Genomic DNA, 20,376 nt, shown 5'->3' on the forward strand with positions numbered 1-20,376 from the left:
GAATGGCGTGAACCCAGGAGGCGGAGCTTGCAGTGAGCCAAGATCACGCCACTGGACTCCAGCCTGGGTGACAGAGCGAGATTCCGCCTCAAAAAAAAAAAAAAAAGATGTATACTGCTGAGATATTTTCTGTGACATATTTTGTTGAATTATTATATCATATTAATAAATTTTCTGTCATGTATTAATGTTTTATTAATGGAATATATTGATAAACCCCATTGGGCTTTTGTAAATACCAAATAGATACATTTTATGGACATAATTATTATATTTATGTAAGTCAGGGTTGATCACATGTGTGTAGAATCCCAGCTTCTTGGGAAGCTGAGGCAGGAGGATCCCTTGAATGCAGGAGTTTGAGACCACCCTAGGCAACATACTGAAACCCCATCTCAATTTTTTAAAATATTATGTATAATCATGTTTTTTATATCAATAAAGATGGGATCTTTCTATGTTGCCCAGGCTGTTCTCAAACCCCTGTCCTCAAGCAGACCTCCCACCTTGGCCTCCCAAAGTGCTGGGATTACAGGTGGAGCCACCGTGCCCAGCCTACATTTATATTTTTGAATCTGGGTATTTAATAGAGATTGGAGTTCAACTTTCTGTGTTTTTTCATGGTCTATCATTTTTTAATGGCTTAATATACAGCAATGTTTATAAACTCAATTGAGTACAATTTATACATTTTTGTTGCAAACATGCTGAAAGGTACATAGCAAAAATAACAATGACAGGTGGGTGCAGTGGTACAAACCTTTAGTTCCAGATACTTGGGAGGCTGAGGAGGGAGAAACATTTGAGCCCCAGGAGTTCAAGGCCATAGTACACTGTGAATAAGCCACCTCCATGCAACCTGGACGACATAGTGAGACCCTGTCTCTAAAAATTAAAAAAAAAAGTGATGACAAATGTCATCTAAAAAATAGGTTATTGACAGACAACTCCTATTTCAGTTGATGTGTATAAGTGTATATGTGTGCTAGTGTATGTGGGTCTAAGTGTACATATATATAAGTGTGGACCATGATGCGTGTTCATGACTGCACAGATGAGCAAGCCTATGGTTTTATTAAAGACACGTCATCATTTTTATGTATTTTTTTAACAGTTGAAATTACATCTGGAATATTTTCCATGACCTCGGAAATTGTCCTACACCATCATGTTAATGAGTTGATGGCTGTGAATAGTAACATGGGATACATGTGTGTACTCATATATAATTTTTTTTTTTTGACAGTCTCTTTTTGTCACCAGGCTGGAGTGCAGTGGCGCGATCTTGGCTCACTGCAATCTCTGCCTCCCAGGTTCAAGTGATTATCCTGCCTCAGCCTCCTGAGTAGCTGGGATTAAAGGCACGTGCCACCATGCCCAGCTAATTTTTGTATTTTTTAGTAGAGACTGGGTTTCACCACGTTGGTCAGGCTGGTCTTGATCCCCTGACCTTGTGATCCGCCCGCCTTGACCTCCCAAAGTGCTGGGATTACAGGCATGAGCCACCATGCCCAGCCATAATGACCTTTTATGAAGGTCCATGATTTTATCCCTAAACTTGTTTTAACTTTTTTCTTAGGTAATTAATTGTCAATTTACTTTTGATGCTGATCTGTTCATTGTTTGATTCTTTTGGTTTGGTTCTAATGCCCGGACACCTGGGATCTGGTGCTTACTTTGCTGTTTTTAGTCCTTACACCTGGGGCGAGTTTCTTAGGGTATCTGTGACACAGTTGTCTTCTCAGTAAGACAGGGACAGGTCTTTCTTTCATGGGCTTTTGTTGTTATAGCAGTTAGTACATGTAAAGCATTTAGAATAGTGCCTGTCACATGGAAAGTGTTCAAAAGCTTCAGTCATTGCTATTGTTATCATCACAGTTTTATAATTTTTTTCTTTTTGAGACAGAGTCTCACTCTGTAGCCCAGGCTGTAGTGCAGTGGTGTGATGTTGGCTCATCGCAACTGCTGCCTCCTGGGTTTAAGCAATTCTCTTGCCTCAGCCTCCTAAGTAACTGGGATTACAGGCACCCACCAGTACCCCCAGCTGATTTTTGTATTTTTAGTAAAGATGGGGTTTCACCATGTTGGCCAGGATGGTCTTGAACTCCTGACCTCAAGTGATCTGTCCTCCTTGGCCTCCCAGAATGGTGGGATTACAGGCGTGAGCCACTGCGCCCAGGCTATAATTCTTTCTCTCTTTTTTTTTTTTTTTTTTGTGAGATGAAGTCTCACTCTTGTCCCCCAGGATGGACTACAGTGGTGCAATCTCAGCTCACTGCAACCTCTGCCTTCCTGGTTCAAGTGATTCTTCTGCCTCAGCCTCCTGAGTAACTGGGATTAACAGGTGCATACCACCACGCCCAGCTAATTTTTGTATTTTAATTAGAGACGGGGTTTCACCATGTTGGCCAGACTGGTCTCTAACTCCTGACCTCAGGTCATCTGCCTGCCTCAGCCTCCCAAAGTCCTGGGATTACAGGCGTAAGCCACCATGCCTGGCCTATAATTCTTTTTTTTTTTTTTTTGAAGCCACTGTGGACATTGTCATCTCCAAAGACACCACTTGTCTTGTAGTGGTGGTGATATTGGTAGGTATTCAGATCAGGTAGATACTGAATATGACTTGGAGTGTCAAAAATAATAGCTAATGCTTCTATAGAGATAACCATGGGTTAATTTTTTATTTGCATTTCTTATATGTCCACAAAATGAGAAATCTATATTGATTTTTAAATAGAACTTCTTTTGGAAAAGTATAATAAAACACAATTCATAGGCCAGGGTGGTGGCTCACACCTGTAATCCCAACACTTAGGGAGGCTTTGATGTGTGGACCACTTGAGATCAAGAGTTCAAGACCAGCCTGGCCAGCGTGGTGTAATTCTATCTCTACTGAAAATACAAAAATTAGCCAGGTGTGATGGTGTGCACTTGTAGTCCCAGCTACTTGGGAGGCTGAGGCACAAGAATTGATTGAAACCAGGAGGCGGAGGTTGCAGTGAGCCGAGATCGCACCACTGCACTCCACCCTGGGCAACAGAGTAAGACTCTGTCTCAAAAAAAAGAAAAAAAAACACATTTACAGACACATAACTACATCACAAATACCTTAATGGGGATTCGTCAGAACATTCTCTTCAATCCAGTTAATCTTTACAACTCCCTTCTCATTTTGAGTGAAGATTAATACCCTTTACATATCCTGTTGGTGAAATGTGGTTTTCATTTTAGGGACACTTGACATTCAGGGATGTGGCCATAGAATTCTCTCAGGCGGAGTGGAAATGCCTGGACCCTGCACAGAGGGCTTTATACAAGGATGTGATGTTGGAGAACTACAGGAACCTGGTCTCCCTGGGTGAGGATCATGCCCCTGCAGAAGCCGGGATCTGCCCTTGGTTATTTCAGCATTTTCCCGTGTGTGCCTCCTGGGAGCCCCTGCATTGTTTCACTGACATTAAGCTGGAGAATCACTTGAACCTGGGAGGCAGAGGTTTTGGTGAGTGGAGATCACGTCATTGCCAGCCTGCCAATAGAGCGAAACTCCGTCCCCAAAAAAAAAACAACAAAAAAAAACAACCAAAAAAACCCTTATTGACTCAGGCTGGGACCAGTGGCTCACACCTGTAATCCCAGCACTTTGGGAGGCCAAGGCAGGAGGATCACTTGAGGTCAGGAGTTCAAGACCAGCCTGGCCAACATGGTGAAACCCCATCTCTACTAAAAATACAAAAATTAGCCGGGCATGGTGGTGGGAGCCTGTAATCCCAGCTACTTGGAAGGCTGAGTCAGGAGAATCTCCTGAACCCAGGAGGTGGAGGTTGCAGTGAGCTGAGAATGCACCATTGCACTCCAGCCTGGGTAACAAGAGTGAAACTCCATCTCATTAAAAAAAAAAAACTAAAAACCTTGTTGACTCAGAAATGAAAAGCTCCATAGTGTTTTCTGGAGTTGAAATGTCCTTTTTCTTCAGATGTTCTGTCCCCTTCATTATACATCATTGGGTGGTACCAGGGCGGAAGTATGCATAAAACCTTTTTTGTTTGTTTTTGAGATTGAGTCTTGCTCTGTCGCCCCGGCTGGAGGGCACGTGATCTTGGCTTACTGCAGCCTCTGCCTCCCAGGCTTAAGCAATTCGCCTTAGCCTCCCTAGTAACTGGGATTACAGGCACCTGCCACCACACCCGGCTAATTTTTCTATATTTCATGTTTACAGTGTTGGCCAGGCTGGTCTCAAACTCCTGGGCTCGAGCAATCCACCTGCCTCAGCCTCCCGAAGTGCTGGGATTACAGGCATGAGCCCCGCACCCAGCTGCATAAAACCTTACGGCAAACTTTTCAGATACCCACTTCCCTGTTTTCTACTCCTGTGCTTTGTTTTACGTTTTGTTTTTTTTGAGATGGAGTGTTTCACTCTTGGAGGCTGGAGTGCAATGGCGCGATCTCGGCTCACTGCAACCTCCGCCTGCTGGGGTCAAATGATTCTCCTGCCTTAACTGCTCGAGTAGCTGGGATTAGAGGCATGTACCACCATGCTTGGCTAATTTTTTTTTTGTATTTTTAGTAGAGACCGACTTTCTCTGTGTTGGTCAGGCTGATCTCGAACTCCCGACCTCAGGTGATCCACCCGTCTCGGCCTCCCAAAGTGCTGGGATTACAGGCATGAGCCACCACGCCCGGCCTCTACTCCTGTGCTTTATACTCAGTAGTTCTTGCAAAGGCGCTTGATGTCTGCATGTTATAATATTCCCTAAGCATTCGGAAGGAGGCAGTCTATGGATGAATTTGTGAAATATTATTCTTGATTCATTTGTGATATCCTGTCTCCTTCCTACACATAGGGCTTGGATTTTGGAGATGCCACAGCACATTTTGATTTTTTTTTTTACAAACAGGAATCTCTCTTCCTGACCTGAATATTAACTCCATGTTGGAGCAAAGGAGGGAGCCCTGGTCTGGTGAGAGTGAAGTGAAAATAGCAAAAAATTCAGATGGGAGGGAGTGCATCAAAGGTGTGAACACAGGTAAGAGCTCAGATGGGCATGGTGGAAGCCATGCTGTTGTTTGGGCTTTTGTTTTGTTTTGTTTTGTCTAGTTTTGGTTTTTTATGTTTGTATTTTTGTTTGTTTTGTTTTTGAGATGGAGTCTCACTCTGTCATGAAACAGAGCCTGAGAGACAGCGAGACTCAGTTTCAAATAAATAAATAAATAATTTTTTTGTTTATTTGACTGGAGATCTTTCTTTCTCTCTCTCTCTCTCTCTCTCTCTCTCTTTCTTTCTTCCTTTCTTCCTTTCATTTATTTATTTGAGATGGAATTTTGCTCTGTTGCCCGGGCTGGAGTGCAGTGGCGCTATCTCAGTTCACTGCAACCTCCGTCTCCCGGGTTCAAGGGATTCTGCTGCCTCAGCCTTCCAGGTATCTGTGATTATGGGCACCTGCACCATGCCCAGCTAATTTTTGTTTGTATTTTCAGTAATGACAGGGTTTCACTATGTTGGCCAGGCTGGTCTTGAACTCCTGACCTTAAATGATCTGTCTGCCTCAGCCTTCCAAAGTGCTGGAATTACAGGCGTGAGCTACCGTGCCCAGCTTCTTTTTGTTTTTCAGATACAGGGGTCTTGCTATGTTGCCTATGTTGATTTCGAACACCTAGGCTGAAGCAATCCTTCTGCCTCAGCCTCCATAAGTACTCTGATTACCGGCATGAGCCACGATGCCTAGTCTTATTTTTTTATTTTGAATTTTGATTTAATTGATTACCAGGAATATTTAACTAATTCCCCCAACAATTTCATTCTCTCCCCTCCCCCTTTCTGTTCTGTTTGTATGAATTTCAGTATTTTGGATACTCAAATGAAATCATACACTATTTGTCTTTTTATGACTGGCTTATCTCACTCAGCGTAGTGTCTTTCAGGTTCATCTATTTTGTAGCACATCAAGAAATTTGTATATTCTTTTATGGCTGAATAATATTTTTCTCCTTGTCTGTACCACAGTTTTTTTAACTGTTCATCCATTGGTGGACACCTGCATTGCCCCTACCTCTTTATTATTTTTGAAAAATGCTGCTATGAACATGGGTTTTTGTTGTCATCATTGTTTTTTGAGACAGTGTCTCACTCTCTTGCCCAGGCTGGAGTGCAGTGGCATGATCTTGACTCACTGCAACCTCTGCCTCCTGGGTTCAAGCAATTCTCCTGCCTCAGCCTCCCAAACAGCTGGGACTACAGGTGCACACCACCACGCCCAGCTAGTTTTTGTATTTTTAGTAGACGGGGTTTCTCCATATTGGCCAATCTTGTCTCGAACTCCTGACCTCATGATCCACCTGCCTTGGCCTCCCAAAGTGCTGGGATTATAGGCATGAGCTATTGTGCCTGGCCTTGAATGTGGGTTTTTAAATATCTCTTCAAGATTCTGTCTTTATTTTTGTTTTATTTTTCATTTGTTTGTTTGTTTGTTTGAGATGGAGTTTCGCTCTTGTTGCCCAGGCTGGGGTGCAATGGCGCAATCTTGGCTCACTGCAGCCTCCACCTCCTGGGTTCAAGCAATTCTCCTGACTCAGCCTCCTGAGCAGCTGGGATTACAGGTGTGCGCCACCATGCCCAGCTAATTTTTGTATTATTAGTAGAGGCAGGGTTTCACCATGTTGGCTAGGCTGGTCTCGAACTCCTCACCTCAGGTGATCCGCCTGCCTAGGCCTCCCAAAGTAACATTATGGGCATGAGCCACTGTGCCTGGCCTTTTATATTTTTAATCTTTATACCCAGATGTGGAATTGTTGCCTATACTGATCATTTGATTTTGGATTCTTTGAGAAAATGTCATACTTGTTTCCATAGTGACTGCACCATTTCAATTTTCCACCATCAGGGGCACAAAATTCTATTTCTCCATATTTCCGACAACACTTGTGATTTTCTGTTGTTTCATTTTTTTTCCCTTTCGTGACAAGAAATATTCTATATGGGTGTGAGTTGATATTCTATATGGGTGTGAGGAAAAATATTCTATTTTCTATTTGCATTTCTCTAATGATTTGTGATATTTTGCATTTTCTCATATGGTCATATATCACCTTTGGAAAAATGTGTATTTCTTTCCACATTTCATAATTGGTTATTTGTTTTGCTTTGTAGGAGTTATTTGTATATTTTTATTTTATTTTAATTAATTAATTATTATTTTTTGAGATGGGCTCTTGCTCTGTCACCCATGCTGGATGCAGTGGTGTGATCTCGGCTTACTGGTACCTGCGCCTCCCAGGTTCAAGCAATTCTTCCACCTCAGCCTCCCAAGTAGTTGGGATTACAGGTGCTCACCACCATGCCTGGCTAAATTTTTGTATCTTTAATAGAGATGGGGTTTCCCTATGCTGGTCTCGAACTCCTGACCTCAGGTGATCCACCTGCAGCAGCCTCTCAAAGTGCTGAGATTACAGGCATGAGCCACCACATCCAGCCTATATATATTTTAGATACTAAGTTTTTATCACAGATATGATATGCAAATATTTTCTTACATATGGTAGGTTTTCTTTACTTTGTGGTAATTGTTTTCTTCCATCCACAATAGTTGCCAATTTTGTCATAGTGCATCGTGTGTATTTTTACCTTCTTTCCTGTACTATCAGTTTTATGTCTGGGGAAACGTTGAATCCAATTTCATGAAGCTTTTTACCTATGTTTTTTTCTAGGAGTTTTATCGTTTTAGGTCATGAATAGACTTTAAGTTAATTTTTGCATAGGGTGTAAAGTAAGGGTTCAGCCTCATTCCTTTGCATGTGGGCATCCTTTTTCTTTAGCACTATTTGATGAAGTGACTGTCCTTTCCTTATTACATGGTCTTGACATTTTGATTGAACATCATTCGACCAAGTATTTGAGGGTTTGTTTCTGGCTTCTCTATTCTTGCTTTTTTTTTTTTTTTTTTTTTTGCATGGGGGGATGGATTCTCACTCTGTCGTCCATGCTGGAGTGTAGCAGTGAGATCTCGGCTCACTGCAACCTCCATCTCCCGGGTTCAAGTGATTCTCCTGCCTCAGCCTCCCAAGTAGCTGGGATTACAGGCCTGCACCACCATGCCTGGCTAATTTTTGTATTTTTTGTAGAGATGGGGTTTCACCGTGTTAGGCAGTCTGGTCTCAAACTCCTGACCTCAAGCAATCTGCCTGCCTCAGCCTCCCAGAACCCTGAGATTACAGGTGTGAGCCACCACACCTGGGTCATTTTTTACTTTAATGGAGAATTTTATCCTCTCATTTGGGTTACCAGTACTGTCTGGAATCCTTTTATTTCATTTTGAAGGGCTCCCTTTAGCATTTCTTGTTGGACAGGTCTAGAGTAGTAATGAACTTTCTTAGCTTTTCTTTATTGAGGAAAGTCTAAATTTCTCCTTTATTTTTGCAGGTGAGTTTTGCTAAATATAGTATTCTTGGTTGATTTTAAGCACTTTCAATATGTCATCTCACTGCCTTCTGGCAGGCAAAGTTTCCACTGGAGAAAGTACATAGTCTTATACCTTTTCCTCTAAATGGCAAATATCTTTTTTGTTGCTCCTGTCAAAGTTCTTCCTCCGTCTTTGATGTTTGATAATTTCCTTATAATGTATCTCTGTGTGAATGTCCTTGGGTTCATTTTAATTTGAATGGTCAAGCTTCTTGAATTGTATATTCAGTTCTTTCTTCAGAATTGGGATTTGGACAATTATTTGGACATTATTTCTTCAGTTGCAATTTCTGATCCTCTGTCTTCTCCTTATGAACCTCTAATAATTTGTATGTTGTTGTGCTTGAGAGCATCCAAAAAATATATTAGCGTTTATTTGCTTTTCTTCTCTGTTTTTTGTTTTTGGTCTTTGTAGCTGATTTTTTTTTTTTTTTAAATTAGAGTCTCACTCTGTAGCCCAGGCTGGAGTGTAATGGCTCCATCTTGGCTCACTGCAATCTCTGCCTCCCAGGTTCAAGCGATTCTCTTGCCACAGCCTCCTGAGTAGCTGGGATTACAGGTGCATGCCCCCACGCCCATCTAATTTTTGTATTTTTAGTAGAGACGGGCTTTCACCGTGTTGGTCAGGCTGGTCTCAAACTCCTGACCTAGTGATCCTCCTGCCTTGGCCTCCCAAAGTGCTGGGATTACAAGCGTGAGCCACTGTGCCTGGTGGAGCTGATACTTTTGAATAACTGACCTTTAAGTTTGCTCATTCTTTTTGGTGCTCTATCCATCTGCTGTTGAGCACCTAATGAATTTTTACTTTATTTATTGTATTTCAGCTCCAGAATGTTTTTTGTTTCCTCCTTTGTTTAATATCCTCCTTCTCATGTATTGTTTTTCTGATTTCATTTAGTTGTCTATCTCTCCTTGATATCTTTTAGCTTATTAAGAATCTTAAGGCAGTTGCTTTAAATATTTGTCAAGGGCCATGTGCAGCGCCTCATGCCTGTAATCCCAACACTTTGGGAGGCCAAGGCAGGAGGATCACTTGAGCCAAGGAGTTTGAGACCAGTCTAGGCAATATCACGAGCCCTTGTCTCTAAAAGAACACAGAAAAAACTTGCTGAGGCTGGATGTGGTGGCTCACGCCTGTAATCCCAGCACTTTGGGAGGCTGAGGTGGCCGGATCAGCTGAGGTGGCTGAGGTGGTCAGTAGTTCCAGACCAGCCTGGCCAACATGGTAAAACCCCATCTCCACTAAAAATACAAAAATTAGCTGAGCATGTTGGCCGGCACCTGTAGTTCCAGTTACTCGGGAGGCTGAGGCAGGATAATTGCTTGAACCTGGAGGTGGAGGTTGCAGTGAGCTGAGATTGCGTCATTGTACTTCAGCCTGGGCAACAGGAGCAAAACTCCATCTTAAAAACAAACAAAAGAAATAACAAAAAACCCCAAAACTTGCTGAATGTGGTGGTGCATGCCTGTAGACCCAGCTACTCAGGAGGCTGAAGCAGGAGAGATCGCTTGAGCTGGGGAAGTAGATGCTGCAGTGAGCTACGACCATACCACTGCACTCTAGCCTGGACGATAGAGCGAGACCCTGTCTTAAATAAATAAATAAATAAATATTTGTCTAGTAATTTAGAGAGCTGCCTGTCTTTTTCTAGATTTGGCTTTATTTATTTTTTAGCCATATTTCTCTTTCCTTTCATAGGCCTTGTAATTTTTGGATTAGGTTTGGTAAAATAACTGCTTCTCTCAGTTGTTTTGTATAAGACTTGGTCAGAGGGAGATCTTTTCTAATTAGCCTGTTGTAAAGGGTGTGGGAACACTCACTCCTTTTCTGGGGATGTGCCTTTCCTAGCTTTGTGCATGTACTGTTATTATGTATACTGCTTCTCTTAAGTGTCTTATTTTCCCTAGAGACTTGTCCCTTCTTTTTCTCAGAAGGTTTCAATTCCTGTTCTATCTCTCTACTCATAATCCCTCTCAAACTCACCTGTAATCCTCCTGACTCCTACAGATTTCCCAGCACTCCAGTGCATCACCTTACCCTTTTCTATTTTCAGCACAACCAGCGTGATGTACAAAGTGTGCTGATATTTCTTCCAATGTCTGAGTCAGATGAGGCAGATTCTAGTATTTTCATCAGACTCTAAACATGCCAGAATTATGGGGTCTGAATTTTACTTTTTTCTTGCTTTCCTAGGGAGCAGCTATGCATTGGGAAGCAATGCAGAAGACAAACCAATTAAAAAACAACTTGGAGTATCCTTTCACTTACATCTGTCCGAACTGGAGCTATTTCCAGATGAAAGGGTAATAAATGGATGTAATCAAGTTGAAAACTTTATCAACCACAGTTCCTCTGTTTCCTGTCTTCAAGAAATGTCTTCCAGTGTCAAAACCCCCATTTTTAATAGGAATGATTTTGATGATTCTTCATTTCTCCCACAAGAACAGAAAGTACACATTAGAGAAAAACCTTATGAATGTAATGAGCATAGCAAAGTCTTTAGAGTGTCTTCCAGCCTTACTAAACATCAAGTAATCCATACTGTAGAGAAACCTTACAAATGTAATTCATGTGGCAAGGTCTTTAGTCGCAATTCGCACCTTGCAGAACATTGTAGAATTCATACTGGAGAGAAACCTTACAAATGTAATGTCTGTGGCAAGGTTTTTAGTTACAATTCAAACTTTGCACGACATCAAAGAATTCATACCAGAGAGAAGCCGTATGAATGTAATGAATGTGGTAAAGTCTTCAGTAATAATTCTTACCTTGCACGACATCAAAGAATTCATGCTGAAGAGAAACCTTACAAATGTAATGAATGTGGTAAGGGCTTCAGTCATAAGTCATCTCTAGCAAATCATTGGAGAATTTATACTGGAGAGAAGCCTTACAAATGTGATGAATGTGGCAAGGCCTTCTATAGGATTGCGCTCCTTGTACGACATCAGAAAATTCATACTGGAGAGAAACCTTACAAATGTAACGAATGTGGAAAGGTCTTTATTCAAAATTCACACCTAGCACAACATTGGAGAATTCATACAGGAGAGAAACCTTACAAATGTAATGAATGTGGAAAAGTATTTAATCAACTTTCAAATCTTGCACGACATCGAAGAATTCATACTGGAGAGAAGCCTTACAAATGTAATGAATGTGGTAAAGCATTTAGTGAGTATTCAGGCCTTTCAGCCCATCTTGTAATCCACACTGGAGAGAAGCCTTACAAATGTAGTGAATGTGGCAAGGCATTCAGACACAAGTTATCACTAACCAATCATCAGAGAATCCATACTGGAGAAAGACCTTACAAATGTAATGAATGTGGCAAGGTCTTCAATAGAATTGCACACCTTGCACGACATCGGAAAATTCATACTGGAGAGAAACCTTACAAATGTAATGAGTGTGGCAAGGCCTTTAGTCGCATTTCATACCTAGCACAACATTGGACAATTCATATGGGATAGAAACTACAAATGCAACAAATGTGTCAAAGACTTTAGTGTGCACTCAAGCCTTACTACCCATCTTTTATTCCATACTGCAAAGAAATTTTGCAAATGTAAAGAATATGACAAGGTCTTCAAACACAAGTTTTTCTAATAATTCATTAGAGAATTTATACTGGAGAGACTTCACAATTATAATAAATGTGTGGAAAAGTCTTCAAAAAAATTTCACACCTTGCAAAAGGAGATCTAAAAAACACAATCAGAAATGACAAAGGGGACATTACCACCAACCCCACAGAAATACGAAAAACCCTCAAAGATTACTATAAACACCTGTATGCACACAAACTAGAAAACCTAGAAAAAATTAATAAATTCCTTGAAAGATATAACCCCCCAAGATTGAACCAAGAAGAAATTGCATTCCTGAACAGACCAATAATGAGTTCCAAAATTTAATCAGTAATTAAAAATCTATCAAACAAAACTCTGGACCAGACAGATTTATAGTTGAAGCCTACGAGATGTATAAAGAAAAGCTGTTACCAATCTTACTGAAACTGTTCAAAAACATGGATGCAGAGGGACTCCTCCCTATCTGATTCTATGAGGCCAGCATCATTCTAATACCAAAACCTGACAGGCACAATGAAAAAAGAAAACTTCAGGCTGGTATTCCTGACGAATATAGGTGCAAAAATCCTCAGCAAAATACTAGTAAACCAGATCCATCTGCACATCAAAAAGCTAATCCAACATGATCAAGCAGGCTTTAGTGTTGGGCTGCAAGGTTGGTTCAGTATACACAAATCAATAAATGTGATTTATCACATACACAGAACTAAAAACAAAAACCACATGACCATGATCATCTCTTTAGATGCAGAAAGGTTTTTAATAAAATTCAACATCCCTTCATTTTAAAAACCGTCAACAAATTACACATTGAGGGAACATACTTCAATAAGAACCATCTATGCTGGACTCACAGCCAAATTAATACTGAACAAGCAAAAGCTGGAAGCATTCCCCTTGAGAACTGGAAAATGACAGGGATGACCACTCTCACCACTCCGATTCAACATAGTACTGGAAGTCCTAAGCTTAGTGATCAGGCAAGATAAAGATATGAAAGGCATATATAAATAGGAAGAGGGGAAGTCAGTTTCTCTTGCAGAAGATATAATTCTGTATTTAGAAAACCTGTTGTCTCTGCCCAAAGGCTCCTAGATCTGATAAACAACTTCAAAAAAGTTTCAGGATACAAAATCTGTGTACAAAAATTAGTTGCATTTCTATACACCAGTAATGTCCAAGCTATGAACCAAATCAAGAATGGAATCCCATTCACAGTAGCCACAAAAAGTATAAAATACCTAGGAATACAGCCAACCAGGTAAGTGAAAGATTTCTACAATGAGAATTACAAAGCAGTGCACAAAGAAATCAGAAACAATAAAAATTGAAAAATATCTCATGCTCATGGATAGGAAGAATCAGCATTGTTAAAATACTGCCCAAAGCAATTTACAGAGCCAATGCTATTTCTATCAAACTACCAATGGCATTTTTCACAGAATCAGAAGAAAACATTCTGAAATTTATTTGGAACCAGAAAAGCCCAACCTAAATAGCAAAAGCAATCCTAAGCAAAAAGAGCAAAGTTTGAGGTATCACACTACCCAACTTTAAACCATACTACAAGGCTACAGCAACTAAAACAGCATGGTACTGGTATAAAAACAGACACATAGATCAGTGGAATAGGTAAGAGAACCCAGAAATAAAGGCATATACCTACAACCATGTGATCCTCAACAAAACTGACAAACAAGCAATGAAGTAAGAACTTCATTCAATAAGTGGTGCTGGCATAACTGGCTAGCCATATGCAGGATATTGAAACTGGACCCCTATCCTTCACGATATACAAAAATCAACTCAAGATGGATTAGAGACTTAAATATAAAACCTAAAAGTATTAAATCCCTAGAAGAAAACCCAGGAAATGCCATTCTGGACATAAGTGCTGGAAAAGACTTAATGATGAACACCCCAAAGCAATTGCAACAAAAACAAAAATTGACAAGTGGGACCTAATTAAACTAAATAATTTCTGCACAGCAAAAGAAGCTATTTACAGACTACAGAATGGGAGAAAATGTTTACAAACTGCATCTGACAAAGATCTAATCCAGAATCTATAAAGAACTCAAACAAATCAACAATGAGAAAACAACGCCATTAAAAACTGGGCAAAGGCCATGAATAGACCTTTCTCAAAAGAATACATACATGCGGCAATAAGCATAGGAAAAAAATGGTTAGTATCACTGATCATTAAGGAAATGCAATCAAAGCCACAATGAGATACCATCTCAGACCTGTCTGAATGGGTATTATCAGAATGGGTATTATTAAAAAATCAAAACATAGATGCTAGTGAGGCTGCAGAGAAAAGCAAATACTTATACACTGCTGGTGGGAATGTAAATTAATTCAGCCATTGTGGAAAGCACTGCAGCGATTTCTCAAAGACATAAAAGCACATAGCATTCAACCCAGCATCCCATTACTGGGTGTATACCTAAAGGAATATAATCATTCCACCATAAAGACAAACACTTGTATGTTCATTGCAGCAGTATTCTCAATAGCAAAGATGTGGAATCAACGTAAATGCCCATCAGCAGTAGACCAGATAAAGAAAATGTGGTACATATACACCATGAATACTATGCAGCCATAAAAAAGAACAAGACTGTGTTCTTTACAGCAACATGGATGGAGGTGAGGCTCTTATTCTAAGTGAATTAATGCAGGAACAGAAAATGAAATATCCCATGTTCTCACTTATAAGTGGGAGCTAAACATTGATTACACATGGACTCAAAGAAGGGAACAGTAGACACGGGCTTATGGGTGGAGGTTGGGAAGAGGATGAAGATTGAATAACTGCCTGTTGGGTACTATGCTGATTACCTGGTGACAAAATTAACTGTACACCAAACTCCTGCAACATGCAGTTGACCCATGTACACATACTCCTTGAACCTAAAATAAAACATGAAAAAAAGCAAATTTCACACCTTGTAAAACATCAAGGAATTTATATTGCAAAGAAACCTTACAAATATATGTAGCAAAGCATTTAATGTGCCTTCAAGTCTTAATATTCATCAGGTAATCTGTAATGCAGAGAAACCTTACAGTTGGATATGGGGCTGGGCACAGTGGCTCACTCCCGTAATCCCAGCACATTGGGAGACCAAGGTAGGTGGATCACCTGAGGTCAGGAGCTCAAGACCAGCCTGGCCAACATGGCGAAAACCTGTCTCTACTAAAAATACAAAAATCAGTTGGGCATGGTGGCATGCACCTGTAATCCCAGCTACTCAGGAGGCTGAGGCAGGAGAATCACTTGAACCTGGGAGGCAGAGGCTGCAGTGAGTAGAGATCAAGCCACTGCACTCCAGTCTGGGCGACAGAGTGAGACTCTGTCTCAAAAAACAAACAAAAAAGATGTGGCAGGGTCTTTACTCAGAATTCAAACCTTGCAAATCATCACAGTATCCATGCTGGAGAGCAGCCTTACAAATGCAACATGCGTGGTAAGATCTTTAATCACAATTCACACCTTCCACAGCATCAGATAATTCATTCACCAGAGTATGGCAAACTCTTCATTATGAGTTCTGATATTAATCAGCACCAGAGTGTCGTACTAGAGAGAAATCATATAAATGTATGTGACACAGGCTTTATCCAGCCCCACCAAGTCACTGGACGTCAACACATGCATCTTTGAGGAAACCATAGCCTGGGCGCGGTGGCTCACACTTGTAATTCCAGCACTTTGGAAAGCCAAGGTGGGCGGATCACTTGAGGTCAGGAGTTCAAGACCAACCTGGCCAACATGGTGAAACCCCATCTCTACTAAAAACACAAAAATCAGCTGGGCATGGTGGAATGTGCCTGTAATTCTAGCTACTGGGGAGGCTGAGGCAGGAGGATCACTTGAACCCAGGAGGTGGAAGTTGCAGTGAGCTGAGATTGGGCCATTGCACTCCAGCCTGGGAAACAGAGTGGGACTCTGTCTCGGGAAAAAACAAAACAAAACCATAAAGATGGATTGTGGATTGTGGATGCAAAGGGTATTAATCAAGGTCCGTTACTATCAAACATGAGAGCATTTAGCATTTACAGAAGAAATCACTCAGTCTCTAGTACTTCCGTATTAATATACGACATAGCATGTTGCAGAAAAATTACAAGCCAAAAGATACCAAGACTCATGATGCAAGGGTATGTGGAAATTGCGATTTTTATGCAGGTTATTAAGATATTTAATTCCTTGGGAGTTTTGGAAAGGCTACTTTACTCTTTATGACTTTCAGCCTAAACTTAAAACTCTCATTATGTGCTTTTCCTACAGGCCTTTCACTGTGGTCTCTGGGAAAGAATCAACAGCATGACAGGGCTGATTTTATTAGCTGGGGAGCATTTCTATCCAGTTTCCTGGAAGAAGGACATTGCCTTTTCAGGTTAAATATTGTTTGATTTAGACAGCATGGAGGTGAGCAGAGAATAACAAAACTATGTATCAGTCATCATACTTACTGTGTTCAGCAAACCTTTTTCCTGACAGGCACAGTGCTATAAACCTGTACAGCAGGTTACACTACTGAATACTGTAGGCAATTGTAGTAAAATGGAAACTATTTCTGTGTCTAAACATAGAAAAGTTACCATAAGAATACCAAATAAGGCCAAGCGTGGTGGCTCATGCCTATAATCCCAGCACTTTTGGAGGCTGAGGTGGGCAGATCATCTGAGGTTGGTAGTTCAAGACCAGCCTGACCAACATGGAGAAACCATGTCTCTGCTAAAAGTACAAAATTAGCCAGGCATGGTGGTGCATGCCTGTAATCCCAGCTACTCGGGAGGCTGAGGCAGGAGAATTGCTTGAACCTGGGAGGTGGAGGCTGTGATGAGCCAAGATCACCCCCACATTAAATACCATATAAAAGAAACAAAGTACACCTATATAGGGCACTTACCATGAGTGGAGCTTCCAGAACTGGAGGTTACTCTGGGTGAGATAGTGAGGAGTAGTGAGTGAATGTAGAGGCCTAGGACACACTCCACACTACTGTAGGCTTTAGAAACACTGTACACAGCTGGGCACGGTGGCTCACGCCTGTAATCCCAACGCTTTGGGAGGCCGAGATGGCTGGATCACAAGGTCAGGAGTTTGAGACCAGCCTGACCAACATGGTGAAACCTTGTGAATACTAAGATTACAAAAAAATTAGCTGGGCGTGGTGGCGCATGCCTGTTATCTCAGATACTCAGGAGGCTGAGGTGGGAGAATTGCTTGAATCCGGAAGGCGGAGGTTGCAGTGAGCCGAGATCACAACATTGCACTCCAGCCTGGGCGACCGAGCAAGACTCCATCTCAAAAAAAAAAAAAAAAAAAAAAAAAAAAAAGGAAAGAAAAGAAAAAAGAAAAAAAAAACACTGTACACTTAGGCTACACTAAATTTATTTTTTAAAAATAAAGTAATTGTGCTGTGATTTTACCATGGCTACAGTGTCACTAGGCATTAGGGATTTTTCAGCTCCATTGTAATCTTTTTTTTTTTTTTTTATTGATCATTCTTGGGTGTTTCTCGCAGAGGGGGATTTGGTAGGGTTACAGGACAATAGTGGAGGGAAGGTCAGCAGATAAGCAAGTGAACAAAGTTCTCTGGTTTTCCTAGGCAGAGGACCCTGCGGCCTTCCGCAGTGTTTGTGTCCCTGGGTACTTGAGATTAGGGAGTGGTGATGGCTCTTAACGAGCATGCTGCCTTCAAGCATCTGTTTAACAAAGCACATCTTGCACCGCCCTTAATCCATTCAACCCTGAGTGGATACAGCACATGTTTCAGAGAGCACAGGGTTGGGGGTAGGGTCACAGATCAACAGGATCCCAAGGCAGAAGAATTTTTTCTTAGTACAGAACAAAATGAAAAGTCTCCCATGTCTACCTCTTTCTACACACACACGGCAACCATCCGATTTCTCAATCTTTTCCCCACCTTTCCCCCCTTTCCATTCCACAAAACCGCCATTGTCATCATGACCCGTTCTCAATGAGCTGTTGGGTACACCTCCAAGCCGGGGTGGTGGCCGGGCAGAGGGGCTCCTCACTTCCCAGTAGGGACGGCCGGGCAGAGGTGCCCCTCACCTCCCGGACGGGGCGGCTGGCCGGGCAAGGGGCTGACCCCCCCCCACCTCCCTCCTGGTCGGGGCGGCTGGCCGGGCAGAGGGGCTCCTCACTTCCCAGTAGGGGCGGCCAGGCAGAGGCGCCCCTCACCTCCCGGATGGGGCGGCTGGCCAGGCGGGGGGCCGAACCCCCACCTCCCTCCCGGACAGGGCGGCAGGCTGGGAGGTGGGCTGACCCCCCCACCTCCCTCCCGGACGGGGCGGCTGGCCGGGCGGGGGGGCTCCTCACTTCCCAGTAGGGGCGGCCGGGCAGAGGTGCCCCTCACCTCCCGGACGGGGCGGCTGGCCAGGCGGGGGGCTGACCCCCCCACCTCCCTCCCGGACGGGGCGGCTGGCTGGGCGGGGGGTTGACCCCCCCACCTCCCTTCCGGACGAGGTGGCTGCCGGGCGGAGACGCTCCTCACTTCCCAGACGGGGTGGCTGCTGGGCGGAGGGGCTCCTCACTTCTCGGGCGGGGCGGCTGCCGGGCGGAGGGGCTCCTCACTTCTCAGACGGGGCGGTTGCCAGGCAGAGAGGCTCCTCACTTCCCAGATGTGATGGCGGCCGGGAAGAGGCGCTCCTTGTTTCCTAGATGGGATGGCGGCCGGGCAGAGACGCTCCTCACTTTCCAGACTGGGCAGCCAGGCAGAGGCTGCAATCTCGGCACTTTGGGAGGCCAAGGCAGGTGGCTGGGAGGTGGTTGTAGCGGGCCGAGATCACGCCACTGCACTCCAGCCTGGGCACCATTGAGCACTGAGTTAACCAGACTCTGTCTGCAATCCCGGCACCTCGGGAGGCCGAGGCTGGCAGATCACTCGCGGTTAGGAGCTGGAGACCAGCCCAGCCAACACAGCGAAACCCCGTCTCCACCAAAAAAATACGAAAACCAGTCAGGCGGGGCGGTGCGCGCCTGCAATCGCAGGCACTCGGCAGGCTGAGGCAGGAGAATCAGGCAGGGAGGTTGCAGTGAGCTGAGATGGCAGCAGTACAGTACAGCTTCGGCTCGGCATCAGAGGGAGACCGTGGAAAGAGGGGAGAGGGGAGAGGGGAGAGGGGAGAGGGAGAGGGAGAGGGAGAGGGAGAGGGGAGAGGGAGAGGGAGAGGGAGAGGGAGAGGGAGCCATTGTAATCTTATGGTACCACCATTGTATATGTTGTCAGTATTTGACCAAAACATCATTATGTGGTGCATGACTACTTATTTTCACTGATGTCCTTTGCCATTTTAAAGTGATGGAGGTCTTTGTACCATAATATGTTAGGCTAAGTAATGGGTTTCTGAAACATGTTAAGAGACAAAATACTGTAAGACTGAGGTTAAATTATTACTGATTACATATCATATAATGGATTAATAATGAAGGCATATTTAATTTAGGAATAATGTAATTACTGAAATTGACTGGGCTGGGGGCAGTGGCTCACACCTGTAATCCCGGTACTTTGGGAGGCCAAGGCAGGCAGATTATGAGGTCAGGAGTTCAAGACCAGCCTGACCAACATGGTGAAACCCCATCTCTACTAAAAATACAAAAAAATTAGCTAGGCGTGTTGGTGGGTGCCTGTAATCCCAGCTACTCAGGAGGCTGAGGAAAGAGAATCGCTTGAACCCAGGAGACAGAGGTTGCGGTGAGTTGAGATCACGCCACTGCACTCCAGCCTCAGCGACAGAGTGAGACTCCATCTCAAAAAAAAAAAAAAAAATAAGAAGAAAAGACAACACTAAAAGTGGTATCTAGATTTTTTTTTTTTTAAGATGGGGTCTTTCTCTGTGGCCCAGGCTGGAGTACAGTGGCATGAACACAATCCATTGTTGCTTCAGCCTCCCAAACTCCCAAGTAGCAGGGACCACGGCCGTGCACCACCATACCTGGCTAATATTTACTTATTTAGTAGAGACAGTGTTGCTACGTTGCCAGGCTGGTTTAGAACTCCTGGGCTCAAGGGAGCCTCCGACCTTGGTCTCCCAAAATGCTGGGATTGCAGGCATGAGCCACCCTCCACCAGTTTTCTTTTCTTTTCTTTTCTTTTTAACAGAGAACTATCACAAGATACATCTGAACCTGCAAACTGCCAATTCCCAGATTTTTTTCATCTGAAACTCATCATAATGCTAACTTTTCTACAAACAGATATTGCCTAAGACCAAGAGGGATAATAGTTTCACTATAATCAGCAGACCTCAGATATTTTCTGTGGATAGTACTGTATCCATGAAGC

The 20,376-nt window shown here is 42.9% G+C and overlaps 1 protein-coding gene across 5 annotated transcripts in view; it reads left to right on the plus strand.

Moving 5' to 3' along the window:
* The window catches only part of ZNF480 (zinc finger protein 480), a 28,765-nt gene extending 13,768 nt beyond the window's left edge, over window positions 1–14,997 (plus strand). For 3 of the 5 annotated variants that reach the window (XM_019016224.4, XM_055370389.2, XM_031004325.3), the window contains 3 exons: window positions 3,232–3,358; window positions 4,896–5,024; window positions 10,647–14,997. In XM_019016224.4, coding sequence (XP_018871769.3) covers window positions 3,232–3,358; window positions 4,896–5,024; window positions 10,647–11,926 — 1,536 coding nt within the window. In that variant the 3' untranslated portion in view covers window positions 11,927–14,997. The other 2 variants (XM_063701594.1, XM_063701592.1) reach the window with 2 other exon arrangements.
* The last annotated feature ends 5,379 nt before the right edge of the window (window positions 14,998–20,376 follow it).

Source organism: Gorilla gorilla, chromosome 20 (assembly GCF_029281585.2).
Source record: "Gorilla gorilla gorilla isolate KB3781 chromosome 20, NHGRI_mGorGor1-v2.1_pri, whole genome shotgun sequence".
Lineage (NCBI taxonomy): Eukaryota > Metazoa > Chordata > Mammalia > Primates > Hominidae > Gorilla > Gorilla gorilla.